This window comes from Thamnophis sirtalis, unplaced genomic scaffold (assembly GCF_051295495.1).
Source record: "Thamnophis sirtalis isolate CommonGarterSnake01/CBP01778 unplaced genomic scaffold, rThaSir2_p1.2 scaffold_10, whole genome shotgun sequence".
Classification (NCBI taxonomy): domain Eukaryota; kingdom Metazoa; phylum Chordata; class Lepidosauria; order Squamata; family Natricidae; genus Thamnophis; species Thamnophis sirtalis.
The window spans coordinates 1,214,107-1,234,563 of NW_028261390.1; the positions used below are offsets into that span (position 1 = coordinate 1,214,107).

The 20,457-nt window shown below is 48.9% G+C and overlaps 2 protein-coding genes across 2 annotated transcripts in view; both read right to left on the reverse strand.

Moving 5' to 3' along the window:
• ATP6V1B1 (ATPase H+ transporting V1 subunit B1) overlaps positions 1–4,659 on the reverse strand; it is a 30,265-nt gene extending 25,606 nt beyond the window's left edge. The window contains exon 1 of the mRNA XM_087723713.1: positions 4,484–4,659. Coding sequence (XP_087579839.1) covers positions 4,484–4,592 — 109 coding nt within the window. The 5' untranslated portion in view covers positions 4,593–4,659. The remainder of the gene's footprint in view (positions 1–4,483) is intronic.
• Positions 4,660–8,578: 3,919 nt separating this feature from the next.
• The window catches only part of LOC148043709 (ventral anterior homeobox 2b-like), a 31,650-nt gene continuing 19,771 nt past the window's right edge, over positions 8,579–20,457 (reverse strand). The window contains 3 exon segments of the mRNA XM_087723714.1: positions 8,579–8,944; positions 8,947–9,340; positions 13,977–14,164. Coding sequence (XP_087579840.1) covers positions 8,868–8,944; positions 8,947–9,340; positions 13,977–14,164 — 659 coding nt within the window. The 3' untranslated portion in view covers positions 8,579–8,867.

A 20,457-nucleotide genomic window follows, 5' to 3' on the forward strand; every position in this document is an offset into this window, starting at 1 on the left:
TCTCTCCCAGAATTCCTCAGCCAGCTTTGCTCAAGTCCACAAATCAGTGACTGGCCAAAGTTGGAGACCCCTGCCACTTTAGAGAATGAGTTGACCCCTCCTCTTTCTGGCAGCCCCTCAAATATTGGAGGATGCTATTACGTCCCCCCTGGTCCTCCTTTTCATTAAAGTAGACAAACCCCATTGTTTGAGCAATGGTTCTTCCTGTGCTTTGGCCTCCGGCCTCAATCCACCCATCAGAATAGAGCTGGAAGGGGCCTTGGAGGTCTTCTAGTCTCTCTTCTAGATGGTCACTTTTTCCAGTGCCGTCGTAACATTTTCAATGGTCGCTAAATGAGCTGCTGTACGTCGAGGACTGCCTGCAGTCTTAGGGGTGTCGTCATTTCCGGTTGACCACGACGGCAACCATCCAGAGCTGAGGTGGCGCAGTGGTTAGGGTGCAGTACTGCAAGCCACTTCAGCTGACTGCTATCTGCAGTTCAGTGGTTCAAATCTGACCGGCTCAAGGTTGACTCAGCCTTCCATCCTTCCGAGGTGGGTAAAATGAGGACCCGGATTGTTGTTGGGGGCGATATGCTGACTCTGTAAACCGCTTAGAGAGGGCTGAAAGCCCTATGAAGCGGTATATAAGTCTAACTGCTATTGCTATTGCTATTGCTATTGCTATTGCTATTGCTATTGCTATTGCTATTGCTATTGCTATTGCTATTGCTATTGCTATTGCTATCTATCTATCTATCTATCTATCTATCTATCTATCTATCTATCTCTCTATCTCTCTCTCTCTCTCTCTCTCTCTCTCTGTCAGTCTGTCTGTCTGTCTGTCTGTCTCTCTCTCTCTCTCTCTCTCTCTATCTATCTATCATCCATCCATCCATCCATCCATCCATCCATCCATCCATCTATCTATTGGATTGTTGGGGGAGATATGCTGACTCTGTAAGCCGCTTAGAGAGGGCTGAAAGCCCTGTGAAGCGGTATATAAGTCTAACTGCTATTGCTATTGCTATTGCTAAAGTATTATCCAGGTTTAAGCTCTGCAGGAAGCCAGGATTCCTAGAACCGGCCCCTTAGCACATTCCCTGCTTCTCCAGACAATCCCAAACTTTTCCGATGGTCCCTATCAGGCCCTTTTTCTCCAGCCCCCTCCCCTCCCCGCCCCGCCCCTGCCTAGGCAACCTGCCTATTGTGCGATGTGTCACTTGTCAAACACATCGGGCTGGCGAGGGGCAAGCGGGGCTGGTGAAAAGCCCAGCGGGGGGCTGCACTATGCCACTAATTAGGGGGAGCGGCAGTGGTTCCCATACACACCTGCAGGGTCATGTGACTCGGTGGGAGGGGGCAAGGGGGGGGGCTTGTGGTGAAGAGGGGTGGACCGGACAGGGAGGGTTTTGCAAAAAAGGTTGATGCCGTGTTTCCCAAACTTGGCACTTGAAGGACAAAGACTTCCACTCCCAGAATCCCCCGCGTCGCGTCAGATCTTTGGGCCACGAGAGCTGAGAACCCTCCTCCTTCCTTCCTTCCTTCCTTCCTTCCTTCCTTCTCCTCTCCTCCTTCCTTCCTCCCCCCTCTCCTTCCCTTCTTCCCTTCCTTCTTCCCTTCCTTCCTTCCTTCTCCTTCCTTCCTCCTTCCTTCCTTTCTTCTTCCTTCCTTCTTCCTTCCTTCTTCTTCCTTCCTTCCTTCCTTCCTCCTTCCTTCCTTCCTTCCTTCCTCCTTCCTCTTCCTCCCTCCCTCCCTCCCTCCTTCCTTCCTTCTTCCTTCCTTCCTTCCTTCCTCCCTCCCTCCCTCCCTCCCTCCTTCCTTCCTTCCTTCCTTCCTTCTTCCTTGCTTCCTTCCTTCCTTCTTCCTTCCTTCCTTCCTTCCTCCTTCCTTCCTTCCCTTCCTTCCTCCTTCTTCCTTCCTTCCTTCCTCCTTCCTTCCTTCCTTCCTTCTTCCTTCCTTCCTTCCTTCCTTCCTTCCTTCCTTCCTTCCTTCCTCCTTCCTTCCTTCCTTCCTTCTTCCTTCCTTCCTTCCTTCCTTCCTTCCTCCTTCCTTCCTTCCTTCCTTCCTTCCTTCCTTCCTTCCTTCCTTCCTTCCTTCCTCCTTCCTCCCTCCCTCCCTCCCTCCCTCCCTCCCTCCCTGCCTGCCTGCCTGCCTGCCTGCCTGCTTGCTTGCTTGCTTGCTTGCAGTGGAAAACTCCACTGTCTGCTGTTGTGTCAGTTAATAACAAACTTTGCAGTCACTCAAGCCGGCTGGTTCTTGCTTCGGCTGCTCGATCCTGTTTGCGGGACCCATTCAAGGTCAGGGGACTCTCAGGATGACCGTCAGGGATCCGGTGGCGAGGAAGCTTAAGGAAAACGGCAGTGCCTTTTCGCCAGGAGGGGTTTATTTATGCACCGAACGGCTTATCACAGTGTTTCTCAACCTCGGCGACTTTAAGTCCTGTGGACTTCAACTCCCAGAATCCCCCAGCCAGCACAGCTGTGCTGGCTGGGGGATTCTGGGAGTTGAAGTCCACAGGACTTAAAGTCGCCGAGGTTGAGAAACACTGGCTTATCATATACGGACTTTCAAGGCGTGTTCACATTTCACTCCAACTGAACACACAGTTACAAAATGAATGTGAAAAAGATCTATCCAGCTAGTCCTCGGCTTACAACCGTTCACTCACTGACCATTCAAAGTTACAACGGCCCTGGCAAAAGTGACCTAGGACTATTTTCCACACTTAACGACCGTTGTGGCTTCCCCATGGAAACATCGTTAAAATTCGGACGTATGGCAACCGACTCATATTTACGACGGTGGCAGTGTCCCGGGGGTCCCGCGATCCCCTTTTGCAACATTCCAGCAAGCCGACTCAATGGGGCAAACCAGATTCACTTAGCGACTTATCAACGGCAGGAATTCGCTTAACAACGGGTGGCAAGGAAGATGGTAAAATGGGGGAAAGCTCACTTCACGAATGTCTCACTTAGCAACAGGAATTTCAGGCACCATGGTGGTCATAAGTCGAGGACCCCCTGTATTCAGATACCCACGTCTTGGCCATCTAACCAGTGTAGGGCGTATAAAAAAAATAATAATGAAATTTATATTTTTTGTATAAAAAAATAAATGAGAAACTGGAAGATACTAAAGATACTATGCCTCACTTATACAGGTAGTCCTCGACTTATGACCACAATGGTTATCTTCGTAACACCGTTGTTAAGTGAATCCGCCTTCCCCATTGACTGGTCAGAAGGCCGCAAAAGGGGATCGCGTGACCTCGGGACACTGCAACCGTCATAAATATGAACCAACGGCCAAGCGCCTGAGTTATGATCACCTGACTGCAATGGTCGTAAGTGTGAAACATGGTCCTAAGTCACTTTTCCCAGTGCCGCTGTAACTTTGAATGGCCAGCAAGTGAACGGTTGTAAGCCGAGGACTCGCTGAATAGATCTTTTTCACATTCAGAGTTTAACCGTGTGTTTAATTGGAGCGAATACGGGAATACGCCTTGAAAAGTCCGTATATGATAAGCCGTATGTCTTTAGGGCCGTTGTCACTTCGAACGGTCACTACATGAGTGGTCGTAAGTCAGGGACTAGCTGTAGTTCAAAACCTGGCACCTTCGGGGTGGGAGCTGAAGTCCACCTGTTTTAAAGCAGCCAACTTTGAAAAGAAAATTGGACTGCATTAGCCGTCTCCAACTACTTTAAGACTTGGGGACTTCCACAGCTGACTGGGGAATTCTGGGAGTTGAAGTCCACAAGTCTTAAAGTGGCTGAGTTTGAAGACTTCTGATCCAAGTGGAGAGATTGCAGAGGAAGGGATTAAAAAAGAGTAAGTTATGCTGGCTGGAGAATTCTGGGAGTTGAAGTCCACAAGTCTTAAAGTGGTCAAGGTTGGAGACCTCTGATCCAAGTGGAGAGATTGTGGAGGAAGGGATTGCAAGAGAGTAAATTATGCTGGCTGGGGAATTCTGGGACTTGAAGTGGCCGAGTTTGGAGACCTCTGATCCAAGTGGAGAGATTGCAGAGGAAGGGATTAAAAAAGAGTAAGTTAGGCTGGCTGGAGAATTCTGGGAGTTGAAGTCCACAAGTCTTAAAGTGGTCAAGGTTGGAGAAAGACTAGAAGACCTCTAAGGTCCCCTTCCGACTCTGCTCTTCTTCTTTTTCTTTTTTTGGAAACAGTCTCCAGGGCCCATGCTTCTCAGCCACCATAAGACCCATAATCCAACAACCTCTGCAAAAACCGCCTTCGCCCACTCTAGGAAATTCCTAACAGGCAGGAAATACCCCAGGGGAAACAAGAAAACGAGGTCCATCTTGCAAAAAAAGCCAGCCATTTCCCTGGGACATCTCACCATGCGCGAATGCCGCCCGGAACTGAACCCAGCTCTTTTCTTTCACCTAAGCAAACAAAGCCGTAACTTTCCCGCAGCTAGAAACGGTGCCTAAAAATGAGAATTTCCCCGTTGCATTGTCCCTTCACCTTCCCCCCAAAATACACTCACTCAGCCTGGGATGGGTGATGTAATTCCGTGTCACAGCTTGGAAATGTTCCTTGATTCCATCTGCAGCTCCTGGCAAGACCCGGATTCCCACATCCACCTTGGTCGCCATGTCCCTTCGAATAAGGATGCTGGTTTGCAAGGAGGCAAGCCAGCACCCAGGAGTTTGCAGGGTTTTATACGGGCTCCAGAGGCTGGCAGGATGGCTGTGTCCTTGCCCTGGCTGGGTGTGTTGTGTTTGCACACAGCAAAATCTGTTTGCTGTAAACTTGGAGGCAGCTGCAAAGCCGGTCAGCAGATTAGAAATTTCCTGCCTCACCTGAGCTACACAGGTTCGACCCCAGATTTCTCTGTGCTACGGACTCACGGCGGCCTTGGATTTCTGCCCTGATTTCCCTGCTGCGCAAAGGGGTCCCAGAAACTGAGCTGGTGCTTCTTTGCCTGCATAGCATATTCCTTTATTGTCGTTGCACAAAATAAATACAACGAAGCTGGTTTTGCAAAGCTCCTTGACCAAGGAGACTTTGGGAGAAAGACATGAAAGCCATCGGAGGTGAAGTCCTATTTACTTTTTCAAAGTTGGCCGCTTTCAGATAGATGGACTTCGACTCCCAGAATTCCCCTGCCAGATGTGCTGGCAGGGGGATTTGGGGAGTCGGAGTCCTGCCATCTTAAAGAGGCTCAAACTCTTGACCAAGAAGACTCTCTGAGAAGGACATTAAAAGCAGACGTTAGCGGTGATAGTTTTGATTGAGCCGAGGTGGCGCAGTGGTTAGGGTGCCAGTACTGCAGGCTACTTCAGCTGACTGCAGTTCGGCAGTTCGGCTGTTCAAATCCCACCAGGCTCAGGGTTGACTCAGCCTCCCATCCTTCCGAGGTGGGTGAAATGAGGACCCGGATTGTTGTTGGGGGCAATAGGCTGACTCTGTAAACCGCTTAGAGAGGGCTGAAAGCCATATGAAGCGGTACATAAGTCTAACTGCTATTGCTATTGCTATTTTGTGACATTGACCCCAATGGCTGCCAGGGGGATTCTGGGAGTTGAAGTCCAGCTGTCTAAAAGTTGCCACAGTTTTGAGAAACGCTGCTGTAGATGACGATGATGCTAAAGCAGAGGTTTTTAATTGTCGGGTGGAAGGGAGGGTTGCACTTAATTTTTCTAGTGGGGGGGGGGAGGAGAGAAAAACGATTATAAATTCACATGGCTGCATTCTTGGTCTCCTTTTTCTGAAGTTTGGGCCTTTTGCTTAGAGCAGGGGTCGGCTTAAACACTCAAAGAGCCACAAAGCTCCTAACCGGAATCCCCCCCCCCCGCATTCAATTCTGGAGTTGACTAGAAGTCCGGTTCCCCACCATAGAGTCTCCTCCTAGAGCGGTGTCCTTTTTCCTCTACCTGTCCTAACCAAAAGCCCCATCAATTGGGGAGCCAACCGGCAATGGAGAGCCACAGCAGAGGGATGAAAGAGCCACATGCAGCTCCAGAGCCGCAGTATTGCGGCCCCCTGGGTTAAAGAGATGTACTCAGGAAAAATGCTCTTTTTAAACACAAATTTTGACAGTGTCTAACTTTTAAGAGGAAGCGATGGATTGTATAAATATGATTGTGCAACCACAGCTCAAATTCACCGAGGAAAATATTGTCTCGAATGACAGATATACCGAATTACGGCCACATGGAGCTTCAGCAGCGGAAAAATATATATATACGGCTGTTTCACTCAGTGGGTTGAAAGTCCAATGGCACTCCCCAACAATGAATGGATTTGGGTACAGGTAGTCCTCAACTTACGACCACAGTGATTGAGCCCCACGTTGCTGTTGCTAAGCGGGAGGGTTGTGACGCGAGCTTTGCCCCGTTTTACGACCTGTCTTGCCACAACTGTGAAACAAATCCCGTTGTGGTTCAGCGACACCGTTGTGAAAGGAATCTGGCTTCCCTAATTGACTTTGCTTGGTCAGAAAGTCACAGAAAGCAATCGCGTCACACACACACACACACACACACACACACACACACACACAGGATGCTGCGACCGTCGTAAATGCGAGCCAGTTTGATCATGAAAAATGGTCGTGGCTTTTTTCCAGCGCCGTCGTAAACTTCAAACGGTCACTGAGTAGACTTTGTGCAGATGGTTCTCGAATTATGAACACCCACTTAGTGACCATTTGAAGCTGTTTAAGATCTGTGGATTTCAACTCCCAGAATTCTGGGAATTGAAGTCCACAAGACTCAAAGTTGGCCAAGGTTGGAGACCCCTGATTTAGGACTTTTTTTTAGCAAACCCCCCCCCCCCCCAGTATTTACATCAATTTTTTGGCAGAAATGCTCAAGAATGAAAAATGGATTCACTTAACAATGGGGAGAATTCGTTTAACAACCAGCAACCCCCCCCCCTTTTCAAAAAAAGGGTTGCAAAATCTGGTTGGCCCCCATGATGATCTGTTTTATGACGCTCTTGATTTGTGACCATAATCGCGGGCTCAATATGGTCATGCGTCAAGGACCAGGTGTAAGGAAAAATATGAAGAAAACGGGGGGATTCATTTTATACAGGATGAAACAGGTTAAAAATGATAATCATGTAAATAAATCCAAAATACTTTCACATTTTGAACACTGGCATTAGACAGGCGTGTCTATAGAATCGCAACTGTTTATTGCTGCAATGATGTTTCATTTCTCTTGTCGTCTTGTTTTTTGCACATTTTTGTTCGTGCCCTCTTTGAGTGGTTGTTTCCCCCCCGTCGGACGACGTATCACAATCGCATTTTTGTGTGTGTGTGTTGTTGATGTAAAAGCAGTAACAATTATTAAGTAAGTTTGGTTCTTTCTTTGCTTTGGAAGTAGGTTTATGTTTACTTCACACATTTTCTCCCTCAAGTGGGAGGGAAAAGTGGGTTGCCAAGCTTCAAGGGATTGTGGAAAATGTTTGGAGGGGGGGCACAGGGTTTGTGTGTCTGTGTGTGTGTGTGTGTGTCTCTCTCTTTGTGTTAGGTTATCCGCCTGTGATGAATACATAATGCTAAAATTTGAAGCCAGCACCTCGATTTCAAGACACCCGAGGTCAAACAGGGGCAAGGGGGGCCCTCTCCCTCTCCCCCACCCACCAGTGTTTGGAGACCCTCCTGGGACACCTATTCATTCCTTCCTTCCTTCCTTCCTTCCTTCCTTCCTTCCTTCCTTCCTTCCTTCCTTCCTTCCTTCCTTCCTTCCTTCCTTCCAGTTCTACAACCGCCCATTTCAATCGATGACTCTGATAATCCCAACCAGGAGGCTGGATCCTTCCTGGATGAGCAGCCTCTGATGATGATCAGTAAGAAGGTGGCTTCTTCCTTGGCTTTGCAGCCCTGCGCCTTCAGCCCATCACCCCCAGCTGGTGGGGGGCAGCTAGCGAGAGCCATGTCTGGGACTGGGACTCTCACCCAGAGGGAGGGAGGGGAGGGAAGGAAGGAAGGAGCAAGAAAAGGAGAAGGAGGGAGGGAGGAAAGGAGAAAGGGATGGGAAGGGGGAAGGAAGGAAGGAAAAGGGAAGGAAAGAAGGAAAGGGAGGAGCAAGAAAGGAAGGAAGAAAGGAGGGAGGGGAAGAGAAGGAAGGAGAAAGGGAAGGGGGAAGGAAGGAAATGAAAGAAAAGGAAGTGAGAGGGAAAGGAAAGGAAGCAAGGAGAGGGAGGAAGCAATGCAGAAGCTGGGGAGGGAAGGGAGAAAAGAAGGGAGGGAGGGAGGGAGGTGGAGGGAAAGGAGGGCAAAAGGAAGGAAGGAAGCGTGAAAGGAAGAGAGGGAGGCCACGCTAAGTTCACGGAAATAATTCCAGAGCTGCCCCATCTCCCTTACAACATCCATCCCGGGTGGGGGCGGGGGGCTGCGTGGGGTGGGGGGCAGGCAACGTAGTTCTTGCAGCCCCTTCGCGGGCTGAGACCCCCCTCTCCTCTCGCCCTTTCAAAGGCGTCTCCACCACCTCCCTCCGCCCCCACCCGTGTCTCTCTGTCTTGCTGACGTCACGGAAGGAAGACCTTCCCCCACCCTCCCCCATCCAGCTTGTGCCAAAGCCCCCACCCCCCCACCCCCCCAGTCAAAGCAGGGAGCCGGGTTTGCCAGTCGCTGTCGTTTTAATAGTTCCGTGAAAGGGTCCCCCATCCATGCACGCACCCACTCCCACTCCCACGCACACACACATCGGGGGCCGGGGTGAGGGGCTGGGTGGGTGGGTGGGGGCGGTTGCCATTTGGTAGACGGTGCCGGGCCGGACGACCACTCGGGGCGGGGGGCGTCGGGGCGGGGAGCAAGGCGTCCTTTTGGGGGGTGGGAGGTGCGGGAGGCTCAGCGCATCCTGCTGGCCGCGATCCTGAGGAAGCCCCCCCGAGTCCGGACGCCGCCCGGGCGGCTCTCAGGGGCTGGGGGTCCGGGGGCCGCGCGGCGGACTGTCCTTCCTCTGCAGGCGCGTGTAGGGCTCGAAGGCGGACGCCCCAGCCCGTAGCCGGCGGGGAGTTTGTGCAGGCTCCCCCCGAGGGGGCTGCCGAAGCAGAGGGGGGGCGCGGGGGGCAGGCGTGAGGCGGGGGCCGAGGCGGCCAGGGAGGAGACCTGCAGGCTGAAGCCGCCCGTGGCCGGCGGGCTCTCCGCCCTGGGCAGCGCCGGGGAAGGGGCTCGTGGCCGGGCGTAGCACCGACGGGGCGAGAAGGCGCCGGGGCAGCAGGGCGGGGGCGCCGGCACCGAGAGGAGCCTGCCCTGCTCCAGCAGTCTCAGGAGGTTGCAGGTGGCGAACGCCTCGGAGGTGGAAGATGGGCCGGCGCCGCGCTTCTCCGACTCGCGGCTCTGGTCCTTCTTCTGCTTGGTGCGCCGGTTCTGGTACCACACCTTCACCTGAGGAAGAGGAGGAAGGGGAGGAGAAGGGGGGGTCAGTGCCCAGCTGGGAAGGAGGAGGGAGGGGGGCCCTCCCCTGCCCCCACCTGAGGGGGAAGCTCTGCCGCTCAGGGGGCGCTTCTCCCAGACCCCAAGCGCCCCCTCCCTCCCGCCAGAAGTTAATGCAATAGTTTTCAACCTCCGCAGCCTGAAGGTGTGGGGACTTCAACTCTCGGGATTCCCCAGTCACGGGGGGGGGGGAGGTTTAAGGTAAGAGAAGGTGAGAGAAGGGAGGAAGGAAGGAAGGAGAAGGGAGAGAGAGTTGAAGGTAGAAGAAAGGAAGGAAGGAGAGGAAGGGAGGAATGCCGAAGCTGGGGAGGGAAGGTGAGGGAAGGAAGGAGGTGGAGGGAGGGAGGAATGCAGGAGCCAGGGTGGGAAGGTGAGGGAAGGAAGGAAGGAAGAAAGGAAGGAAGGAGAGGGGGAATGCAGGAGCTCTGGAGGGAAGGGGGGAGGAAGGAGCGGGAGGGAGGAATGCAGGAGCTGGGGAGGGAAGAAAGGAAGGAAGGAAGGAGAAGGGAGAGAGGGTGGAAGGTAGAAGAAAGGAAGCAAGGAGAGGGAGGGAGGAATGCCGAAGCTGGGGAGGGAAGGTGAGGGAAGGAAAGAAGGAAGGAAGGAAGGAGGTGGAGGGAGGGAGGGAGGAATTCAGGCACTAGAGAGGGAAGGTGAGGGAAGGAAGGAAGGAGGGGAGGGAGGAAGGAAGGAGCTGTGGAGGGAAGGAAGGAAGGAAAGAAGGAAGGAAGGAAGGAAGGAGGGGGAGGGAGGAAGGAAGGAGGGAAGGAAGGAAGGAAGGGTGTTTTCTAGATGAAGCAAGTAATGATTTGTAGCAGGGAGATGATCTTGGCAGAGATAACAAGAGGTATTGCCTGGGCAAAAGAGGCCAAGATCTTTTAAAGTCCAGAATGAGACAGTATTCAGAGGAAGAGGAGGGGAAGCAGAAGCAAAAGCAGAAAAGAAGAAGGAGGAGGAGGAGGAGGAGGAGAAGGCGAAGAAGAAGAAGAAGAAGAAGAAGAAGAAGAAGAAGAAGAAGAAGAAAAGAAGAAGAAAAAGAGATGAAGGAGGAGGTGGTGAAGTAGGAGGAAGAGGAAAAAGAGAGGAGGAGGAGGAGGAGGAAGAAGAAGAAGAAGAAGAAGAAGAAGAAGAAGAAGAAGAAGAAGAAGAAGAAGAAGAAGAAGAAGAAGAAGAAGAAGAAGAAGAAGAAGAAATAATCTTAATCGTAGTGATGGGAGCCCAGCAGAATCTCTCCCTCTTGCCAGCCTGAAGGGGAATAGCTTTGGCCCCTTGCTGGCCCTGATGTGCCTGCTCTGGCCTACCTGGCGGGGCTGGCCGTTCAGTGAGACAACCGTCCCTGATGTGGGATTTATCAGGCTAAAAATAGGTCCTGGGTGACACCAATCCATGGGGCTCAGAGAGGCCTCGAGAGGATTGTCAGCCCTTCCCAGAAAGGGGGGGGGGGAGAGGTGCCAGTGAGATTGCATGCATGGCCCAGCCGCGCGCGCGCGCGTGTGTGTGTGTGTGTGTCTTTGTGTGTGTGTAAAATGGACAGTTTCCCTGAAAATGCAACACAGCCAGCTGCTCAACCCTGCCCAAATCCTGAAAGGGTGGGGGCATCTTTTGAGCCACCCCTCCCCTTGGACAGAGTTGGATCCCTTTCCATCACCCCTTGCTGGACCACAAATGTCCAGGATGCTGATGCTCCCCAGACTCAGAATCCATCTGTGTGTGTGTCTGTCTGTCTGTCTGTCTCCCACAAGATCCCTTCTGAGAAAGTGAAGAGGAAGGGTGCTAAAATTGCCAATTTAAATCAAGGAAGAGGGTTATGTTCCAGAAAGCAAAGGATTAGCATAGTGCTGAACATAAACATGGTATATTTCTTCCTCTCTCCCTCCCTCCCTCTTTTCTTTCTTTTTCTTCCTCTCTCCCTCCCTCATTTCCTCCCTCCTCTCTCTTCCTCTCTTTCTTTCTCTTTTCTCCCTTTTTCTCCCTCCCCATTTCCTCCCTCCTCTCTTCCTCCCTCTTTCTTTTTTCTTCCTTTTTCTTTTTCTCCCTCCCTCCCTCCCTCCTCTCTCTTTCTTTCTTTTCCTTTTTGTTCATCCCTCCCTTCCTCCTCTCTTTTTCTTTCTCTTTCTCTTCCTTCCTCCCTCCCTCCCTCCCGTCCTCCCTTCCTTCCTTCCTTTCTTTCTTTTTTCTTTCCTTCTTTCTTTCTTTTTTCTTTCTTTCTTTCTTTCTTTCTTTCTTTCTTTCTTTCTTTCTTTCTTTCTTTTGCCAGTTCCCAGCAGTTCCGTGTAAGACTTCCTACTCCTCTCCTTCTGTCTCTCTCATGGCAGCTGGTGCCAACACTGGCAGGTTTCTTGTGGGCCCTGGAGCTTCTGTGGGCTGGCTTGCTAGCCTCCACTCCCTCCCGCTCTTTCCTTCTCTCCTTGGTTAATTTCCATCCGTTGCTTCTTGTCCTTTTTCAGAGGATTTGGAAAACAGCTGGACCCCCCCCTTCCTCCTTTCTGCAGCAGCCCCTCAAGGCCGCTATCATGCCCCTCCTGGCCCTTCTCTTCCCTAGACTGGCCATGCCCCCGTTTCCTGCAACCATTCTTCGTCTGATTGAGCCTCCAGTCCACTTCAAGGCCACCTGTGGGCTTCCACAGAGCGATGCTTTTTTTACCTGTGGTCCTGTTCCACCTGGGATGCTGCAGCAGAGCCCCGAGGAGCAGCTCAGGTGAGCAAGCATCCCTCCTGGGCTTCAGGAAGTGCCCTGCTGGGCCAACCCTTGGCAGGGGGAGCGGAATAGGAAAGGCCCCTTGGCTAAGTCAACCCTGCTCAGATGTGCTCAGCAGGGACACGAAGCTGTGGCAGCCGGTTGGATCTGCCAGCCAGGCCTGCCTCTCGGGGGCCTGACCTCTGACACGGCCCCGTTAATTACGGCCGCTGGCATCTTCCGCCAAGTTTGCTGCCTGCTCTCACCGAGGAGATCAGGGTTGGGGGGCAAAGAAAGGGGTTTCCCTGGGGCAGACTAAAAGCATCCAAGGGGGACACGAGCCTGGACACTCCTGCCTGGCCAGTAATGATAAGAGTGATAAATGCAGGCAAGAATGGGAAATCCAGCCTGTTTATGCGACGGACAATAATAATAATAATATTGGAAGGGACCGTGGAGGTCTTCTAGTCCAACCCCTGCTCGAGCAGGAGACTCTAGAGCAGGGGTCCCAAACTTGGCCACTTTAAGACTTGTGGACTTCAACTCTCAGAATTGGGAGCTGCCTGGGGAATTCTGGGAGTTGAAGGCCACAAGTCTTAAAGTGGCCGAGTTTGGAGACCTCTGATCCAAGTGGAGAGATTGCAGAGGAAGGGATTACAAGAGAGTAAATTATGCTGGCTGGGGAATTCTGGGAGTTGAAGTCCACAAGTCTTAAAGTGGCCGAGTTCGAAGATCTCTCATCTAAGTGGAAGGGATTACATCCAAGAGGAAGGGATTACAAGAGAGTAAGATCTGCTGGCTGGGGAATTCTGGGAGCACCCACAACTTCTGGAAGCAACTTGGGTTCCACTGGTTAATACTTCTCACTGTCTGAAATTAACGCACTCATCAGTGGTGTTATGGCAGTGGCACTGATGACGTTGCCTGGTTTGGCAATGAAACGTCTGCAGAAGGACCAAGCTCAGAGAGCATCAAGGACCCCTCAAGAAATCAAGGAAATAAAAAGGGTGGAGTCTCTCATGACACCCTCCCCCCCCCCAAAAAATAAAGGCAAAATCTTCTTCAAGTTGAGTTCAGCTCTTGCTGTCTCTAGGGATGCATTTGTAGCTTTCGTAAGGCTGGTCTCTGCCTTCTTCTGAAACGTCTTAGATTTTGTCATGGCCTTGAAGGAATATATGGACCAATATTGGCTGCTTGCTTTTATTATGAATTGCTTACACTAGTATATAGTAATTGTTACTGACTAAAGCAGTATTTGACACTGCTAGAAATCATTCTTAGGATTGTAAGCTTTGTTATTGGCTTCTGTTTATATCATTGTATGCGGTCAGAAATTCGTTGTTAGGGTTAGGTCTCTCTCTCTCTTCCTCTCTTTCTCTCTCATCCTCCCTCTGTCCCTCCCTTTCTCTTTTCCTCTCTGTCCCTGTCCCCTCCCTGTCCCTCTCCCCTCCCTCCACTCCTTTCTCCCTCCCTCTTTCTCTCCCTCCCTCTCTCTTTCTCTCTCCCTCAGTCTCCCCCACTCTCTTCCTCTCTTTCTCTCCCTCGCTCCCCTTCTTTCCCCCTCTCTCTCCCTCTCCTTCCCTCCCTCTTTCTCTCTCCTCCTTTCTCCCTCTCTCTTCCTCTCTTTCTCTCTCATCCTCCCTCTGTCCCTCCCTTTCTCTTTTCCTCTCTGTCCCTGTCCCCTCCCTGTCCCTGTCCCCTCCCTCCACTCCTTTCTCCCTCCCTCTTTCTCTCCCTCCCTCTCTCTTTCTCTCTCCCTCAGTCTCCCCTCTCTTCCTCTCTTTCTCCATCCCTCTCCCCTCCCTTCACCCCTTTCTCCCTCCCTCTCTTCCTCTCCCTCTCCCCCTTTCTCCCACCTCTCCCCCCTTCTCTCCCCCTCTCTCTCCTTCTCCCGCCCTCCCTCTCTCTTACCTGGGTTTCCGAAAGGTTCAGCTGCCTGGCTAATTCTGTCCTTTCTCTGCCCACGACATACTGGCATCGCTGGAATTCCAGTTCCAGCCGATACAGCTGTTCCGCGGTGAAGGAGGTGCGCGTCCTCTTGGGCCGGTCCAGGTCCAGGCCTTTCGGAAGGACGATCTCCCGGATGGTCCCTTTCGCATCTGCAGGAGCCAACAAAAAGACACACACGTCATTCCTTCCCCCCCTTCGCAGCTTCCGTGGACGTGGGATAAAGCCAAGACAGGAGATTCTGAAAACCAGCCTAAAACGGGCATTTTTCTTTTAGGATTACAGGCAGCCCTCGAGCCCAAACGTTCCGTGGCCAAGTGAGGTATTTGCTAAGTGAGTTTTGCCCCCTCCTACGACCTCCCTCGCCATTGTTGTTAAGCGAATCACTGCAGTGGATAACCTGGTAACGCGGATGCTAAATGAATCCCCATTGATTTTGCTTGTCAGAAGGTCGCAAAAAAGAATCACATGACCTCGGGACGTCATAAATGTGAATCAGTTGCCAAGTGTCCGAATTTGATCACGTGACTGCGGGGTGTGTGTGTGTGTTGCTGCAATGGTCCTTAAGTGTGAAAAAGCCTCCTTTTTCAGTGCCGTTGTAACTTTGAATGGCCAGTAAAGGAACGGTTGTAAGTCGAGGACCCCACTGGACTGGAAAGGAGCTTGTGGGAGAAAAATCTGGAGCTTTGATATTGTCTCTGTGCTGACCCCAGCGCAGTGGTGGGTTTAAAAAAAAAATTGAACCTACTATGTGGGTGTGGCCTCCTTTGTGGGAGTGGCTTGCCGGCCATGTGACCTGGTGGGAGTGGCTTGCCAGCCATGTGTTTTCTTTCTTTCTTTCTTTCTTTCTTTCTTTCTTTCTTTCTTTCTTTCTCTCTCTCTCTTTCCTTCCTTTTTCTCTGTCCATTTTTCCTTTTTTTCTTTCATCTCTTTCTCACTATTTCTTTCTTTCTTTCTTTCTTTCTTTCTTTCTTTCTTTCTTTCTTTCTTTATTTCTTCCTTTCTTTCTCTTTCTCTCTCTGTGTGAGTCTGTATGTGTGTTTATGTGTGTGTCAGTGGTGGGTTTCAAAAATGTTTGGAACCGGTTGACGAACCGGTTCTACCGAACTGGTGCGAACTGGCAGGAATCCATTTCTGCCGCAGCAGGAATTCTTTATGGTGGGGGGGGGAATGGAAAGTTACGTCCATTCCCACGATGGAAGTGCGATGAGGAAAGGGATGGGAGTTGGCCGAGATGGGGAAATTAATTATTTCAATCAGCGAATTAAAATAATCCAGGTTGTGCTTCTGCTTGCTCACCGCTGCTAAACTTGGTGCTTGAGACAGGAAAGGAAAAGTGAAAATCTTAACTTTGGGGTTTGCTGATTAAATTTGTGGGTTAGAAACAGCTTGTATTTGGCAAAAGGGGAAAAAAGAAGAAGAAAGGGAACAAGAGTAGGAGGCAGAAGGAGGAAGAGAAAGCTGAAGAAAAATAGAAGATTAAAGAGAGCAAGGGATGAGTTAAAAGAAAAATGGTTAGGAAAAGAGGAAGGTCAGAAAGAGAGATATTGGTAGAAAATGGTACATGTTGATATTGCGGATGATATATAGTTAAATAAGATATTGTTAAGTGCCTTATATCCTTTTAAATGGAATAATAATAATATAAGAATGGCAAAGAAAAAAATAACTATGTGAATGTATACCTATAACTGTATGTAAGAGAATAAATGACAGTAAAAATATAAAGCACAATATAGGTAAATAATACTTGGTCATAAGTAGCTAAGCATAAATAAATAAAGAATTGTACATGGATAACGAACAAGGAGATTATGAATGAAAAAATAGAAATGTATAGAAGGGAAAACACTAAATGCAAAGAAACCAATTCGGAACTGCGGTATGATATACGATGGAACTTATTGTTCCTATGTTGTTTTTAAGTTATGTGGTTATTTTTGTTAATGTGTTTATGTCTTTTGTTGATGTGCTTATGTGTATAAAATAAAAATTCAAAAAAAAAAAGATATTGTTAAGTGCAGATAACCAATTAAGTAAAATGCTTGTTATATTAAAATGGAATCTGGTCATATATACTGCATGTAGAAACTAGAAATAACATATGGAAAAGGAAAGGATCATAGTTGGTGTACCTTTTTATGGAAAGGCGAAAAAATGATTTTGTTTGCTTGTTAAGAAAAATTTAAATTTAAGATGGAAATTTGGAAAGAAAACGTGGGGCCCAAATTAGAAATGATGTGATGTAAAATTAACGATGTACAGGGAAGAATGGGGAAAAAAGGGAGGGGGGGAAATTCGGTCAACACTTTCTTTGTAAAAAGGCTTTAAAATCTGGAACACAAAATTAAAAAGAATATTAAAAAGAAAGAAAGAAATGGCTTGTATTTGCTGAATAATTTGGGGAGGGGGGGGCAATCTGCGCCCGCTTTCACCCGAAGAGACCCCTGCTGGCAGGAAGCGGGCACTGCACGCTCGGTGGCAAAAGCTAATTCCTGAAGAATGCCAGTTTAGCGACCCTGCCCTCCTAAAACATGTGTGAGTTTGGTTCCCCCTGCATTGTGGGCCCGGGAAAAGTCACCTGCAGCCAGGGCAGGAGTCGGTCTTCCCATGCTGCCGTTTGCCTGGCTGATGGGCCATCCGAGAGGCGCCCAGGACTCCAGCCCTGCGTGGCGGGAGCCCCGTGGCACACAGATCAGCTGGCCTGGCCTCCCGATCCTTCCCGGGCTCTCGTGCAAGGAGAATCTTTCTAGCTCAGGGTTCAAACGAGGAGTCCAGGGCCTCTCTCGGCTGGGCGGCTTCCTGACGCAAACTAGGGAACGTCTTCAGTGCTAGAAGGGAGGGGGGGTTGGGAGGAGGGGGATTGTGGGGGTCTTTGGTGCTTGCTTTTCTTGCAGATGTTTCATGACCCAACTAGGTACCATCCTCAGTGCTAGAAGGAGGTAGGGTTTGCAGAGAGGAGGAGGGGGGATGTGGTGTCCTTGGTGCTCTCTGAGCTTGGTGGTTTTCTTCCATGACCCAACTAGGTAACTTCATCTGTGCTAGAATCTCTCTCCCTGTTTATCAGATCTTCTATCTTCTGTGTGTGTGTGTCTATCTACACCTCTGTCTAAATCTATATCTATCTGCCATCATTATTACTATTTGTCTGTCTGTCTGTCTATCTATCTATCCATCCATCTATATTTGTCATCTATTCTCTCTGTCATCTCTCCCCATCCACCTAGCTATCTATCTATCATCTGTCTGTCTGTCTGTCTGTCTGTCTGTCTATCATCCATCTATCTATCTATCTATCTATCTATCTATCTATCTATCTATCTATCCATCCATCCATCCATCCATCCATCCATCCATCCATCTATATTTGTCATCTATTCTCTCTTTCATCTCTCCCCATCCATCCACCCATAAAAATGGTATAATGGAGGTATACCGATGTGGAAATATTGCAATGATGATAATTGTGTTAAAAAAGTGGAAAAAATGTTCAATAAAATTTTTTTTTTGAAAAAAAAGATTGCAGCTGCCATTATTCCCAATCGCTCCTCAGAGACACAAACCCCCTTTTCCTTACATTGTGAGCTTTTGCCAATGCTGGGGGTGAAAAAAAGCACGCGACACCTTTGCTGCAGGTGCCCAACTTCTGCATCAAATTGCCACGCCGCGTAAAAAGATAAACAAACCTGTTAATACACCTCAGTTAACCTGGATGCTTAATTAACCTGGTTTTAATCGTCCAGCCGAGCCTCTCTCCTCCTCCTCTGATTGAAAGGTCTTCCCCAAAAGGGGAGGTAGATCAGTGCAAGACAAAAGCAATTCAACAGTGCATGAAGGGGGTGGTGGCATTGTCGCAAAGCTTTGGAAAAAACCAAATCACACACACACACACACACCAGTTAGGGACACCAAACTTGGTGGTTTTCTTGCAGACGTTTCATGACCAAACTAGGTAAGACTATCAGTGCTACAAGGGAGGGGGTTTGCTGAGAAGAGGAAGAGGAGGAGGAGGAGGAGAAAGAGGAAGACTGTGGGGTCCCTGATGCTCTCTGAGTTTGGTTGTGTTCTTGCAGACGTTTCATGACCAAACTAGGTAAGATTATCAGTGCTAGAAGGGAGTTAGGTTTGCGGAGTGGGGGGGAGGAGGAGGAGGAAGGAGGAGGAGGAGGAGGAGAAGAAGAAGAAGAAGGTTTGAGGTTTATTAGGATTTGTATGCCGCCCACTCTCGAGAGACTCAGGGCGGCTTACAGATAAAGCAGGAAGGGGGAACATATAAAAATTAAAAGGAACAGACATTAAAATTCCACAACATTCATATAGCTTAGAATGGGGCTGGATAAATCAACAGCCCCAGGCCTGCCGGAACAGCCAGGTCTTAATCGCTTTGCGGAAGGCCGGAAGAGTAGTGAGGGTCCGGATCTCCACGGGGAGATCGTTCCATAGGGCTGGAGCTGCTACAGAGAAGGCCCTCCCCCAGGGAGTCGCCAGCCAACATTGACCGGCAGATGGAATCCGGAGGAGGTGAAGAAGAAGAAGAAGAAGAAGAAGAAGAAGAAGAAGAAGAAGAAGAAGAAGAAGAAGAAGAAGAAGAAGAAGAAAAGGAGGAGGAGGAGGAGGAGGAGGGAGGAGGAGGAGGAGGAGGAGGAGGAAGAACAAGAACAAGAACAAAAACAAGAACAAGAAGAACAAGAAGACTGTGAGGTTCTTGGTGCTCTCTAAGCTTGGTGGCTTTCTTGCAGACGTTTCATGACCAAACTAGGGAACATCATCCAAGCTATCACGATAAATGAATATGGGCCGTAAGAAAGGCCAACCAGAGGCTGTGAAAGGAATGTAGCCTTCCTTTGTCATGGCAGAATTTGGCTACACAGAGATGAGAAGTATTCCTTTCCGTGGACAGAAGTCCCACTCCATCAAAGGAAAGGGTCCTTTTCGATTCTCTTTTTTTTTTGGTTAAATATTTTTTATTGTTTTAAACCAGACACTCCATTTCCATGTTGATCAGTATGTTCTCTAAGTGTTAACATACAAACATCATCAAAATCATTATAATCATATACATATATATAAATAAATAAATCTGTGATAATATCAATCATTATTACAACGTATACTACCGGTATCTTCCATTATAGTATCAATTATATAACCGTCAAAATATTTACGTATCGGGTTTTCTTTCTCATGTAAACCATATTTCACATAAATCCACTCCTCTAACCTCAATATCTGTCATTTAAGGATTTGTAGAATAGTTCCCACGCTATAAAATAATCTGAGTCTTCTTTTCCTTTGATTTTTAGGGTTAACCTATCCATCTCTGCACATTCCAGATTTTCATTTATTTATTGTGATATCATATTTAGGGGTTTCTGGGTTTTTCTAGCCTTGTGCATATACGATCCTGGCTGCTGTTAGGACATGTAAACCTAAATGTGGGTTACCCTTATTATAGTTTCCGGGAAGAATGCCCAACAAAAATGTCTCAGCTTTCAAATCTATTGTGTTGTTTTGTCACGGTTTCCAGCCATCTGTGTATTTCCTTCCAGTATTTATTTATTTTATTCTATTTTTGGCTTTGGGACACGTCCACCAGATGTGGCAATATTAGCCTGGCATTTGATTGCATTTCCAACGTTTAACAGATTTCTTTTCATACACATTCGCTAATCTTGCGGGCGAATGGTGCCATCTATAAAACATCTTATAGAGCTTTTCTTTATGTGCTGTTGACGTTGTGAGTTTATGATTTCTATTCCATAATTTCTGCCGCCTGTCCAAAATGTTTAGCCCAAAGGAAGTGTCTTCTTCTAAGCTGTAGCTTCTCCAAAACTCTTGGAAGATTTGCTGGGCAAAATCAGCCGTTCCAAAGTCAACTGATGCAGACTGTCTGGTGGTCCCACTGAATTCAGCTGTGCTTCTCCCCCTAAGCAGTCCGGAGGGTGAGGTTGGGGTCATGTTTACACAAGAAAACCCATCCTCTAATCCCTGCTTAATTATGGAAGCTCCTTGGATTGATCTCTCAGCTCAAGGGGGTTTCAATCAATCAATCAATCAATCAATCAGAATAGAGCTGAAAAGGACCTTGGAGGTCTTCTAGTCCAACCTCCCCCCCCGCCCCCGCACTCAAGCAGGAGACCCTATTCCATTCCAGACAAATGGTTGCTTACTTCATTTTCTGAACGGAAATCAAATTTAAAACTTACTTCTTCCTTCCCAGCCAGGGGAAGAGCACATTTTGTATCAGCTGAAATCCCAATTCATTTCACTGGGCTACAAAGATATTTTTTTTCCTATGTCGAAAAGGTTTTTATTTTCCATTTTTTCATTTTCATACACTCACATATATACTGTGCATAGCCGGGGCCATACCACATTAAACAATAATCGCAGCAATTCCTCTTGTCAACAATACCCCCAAAAATAGAAACCCAATATACCTCTT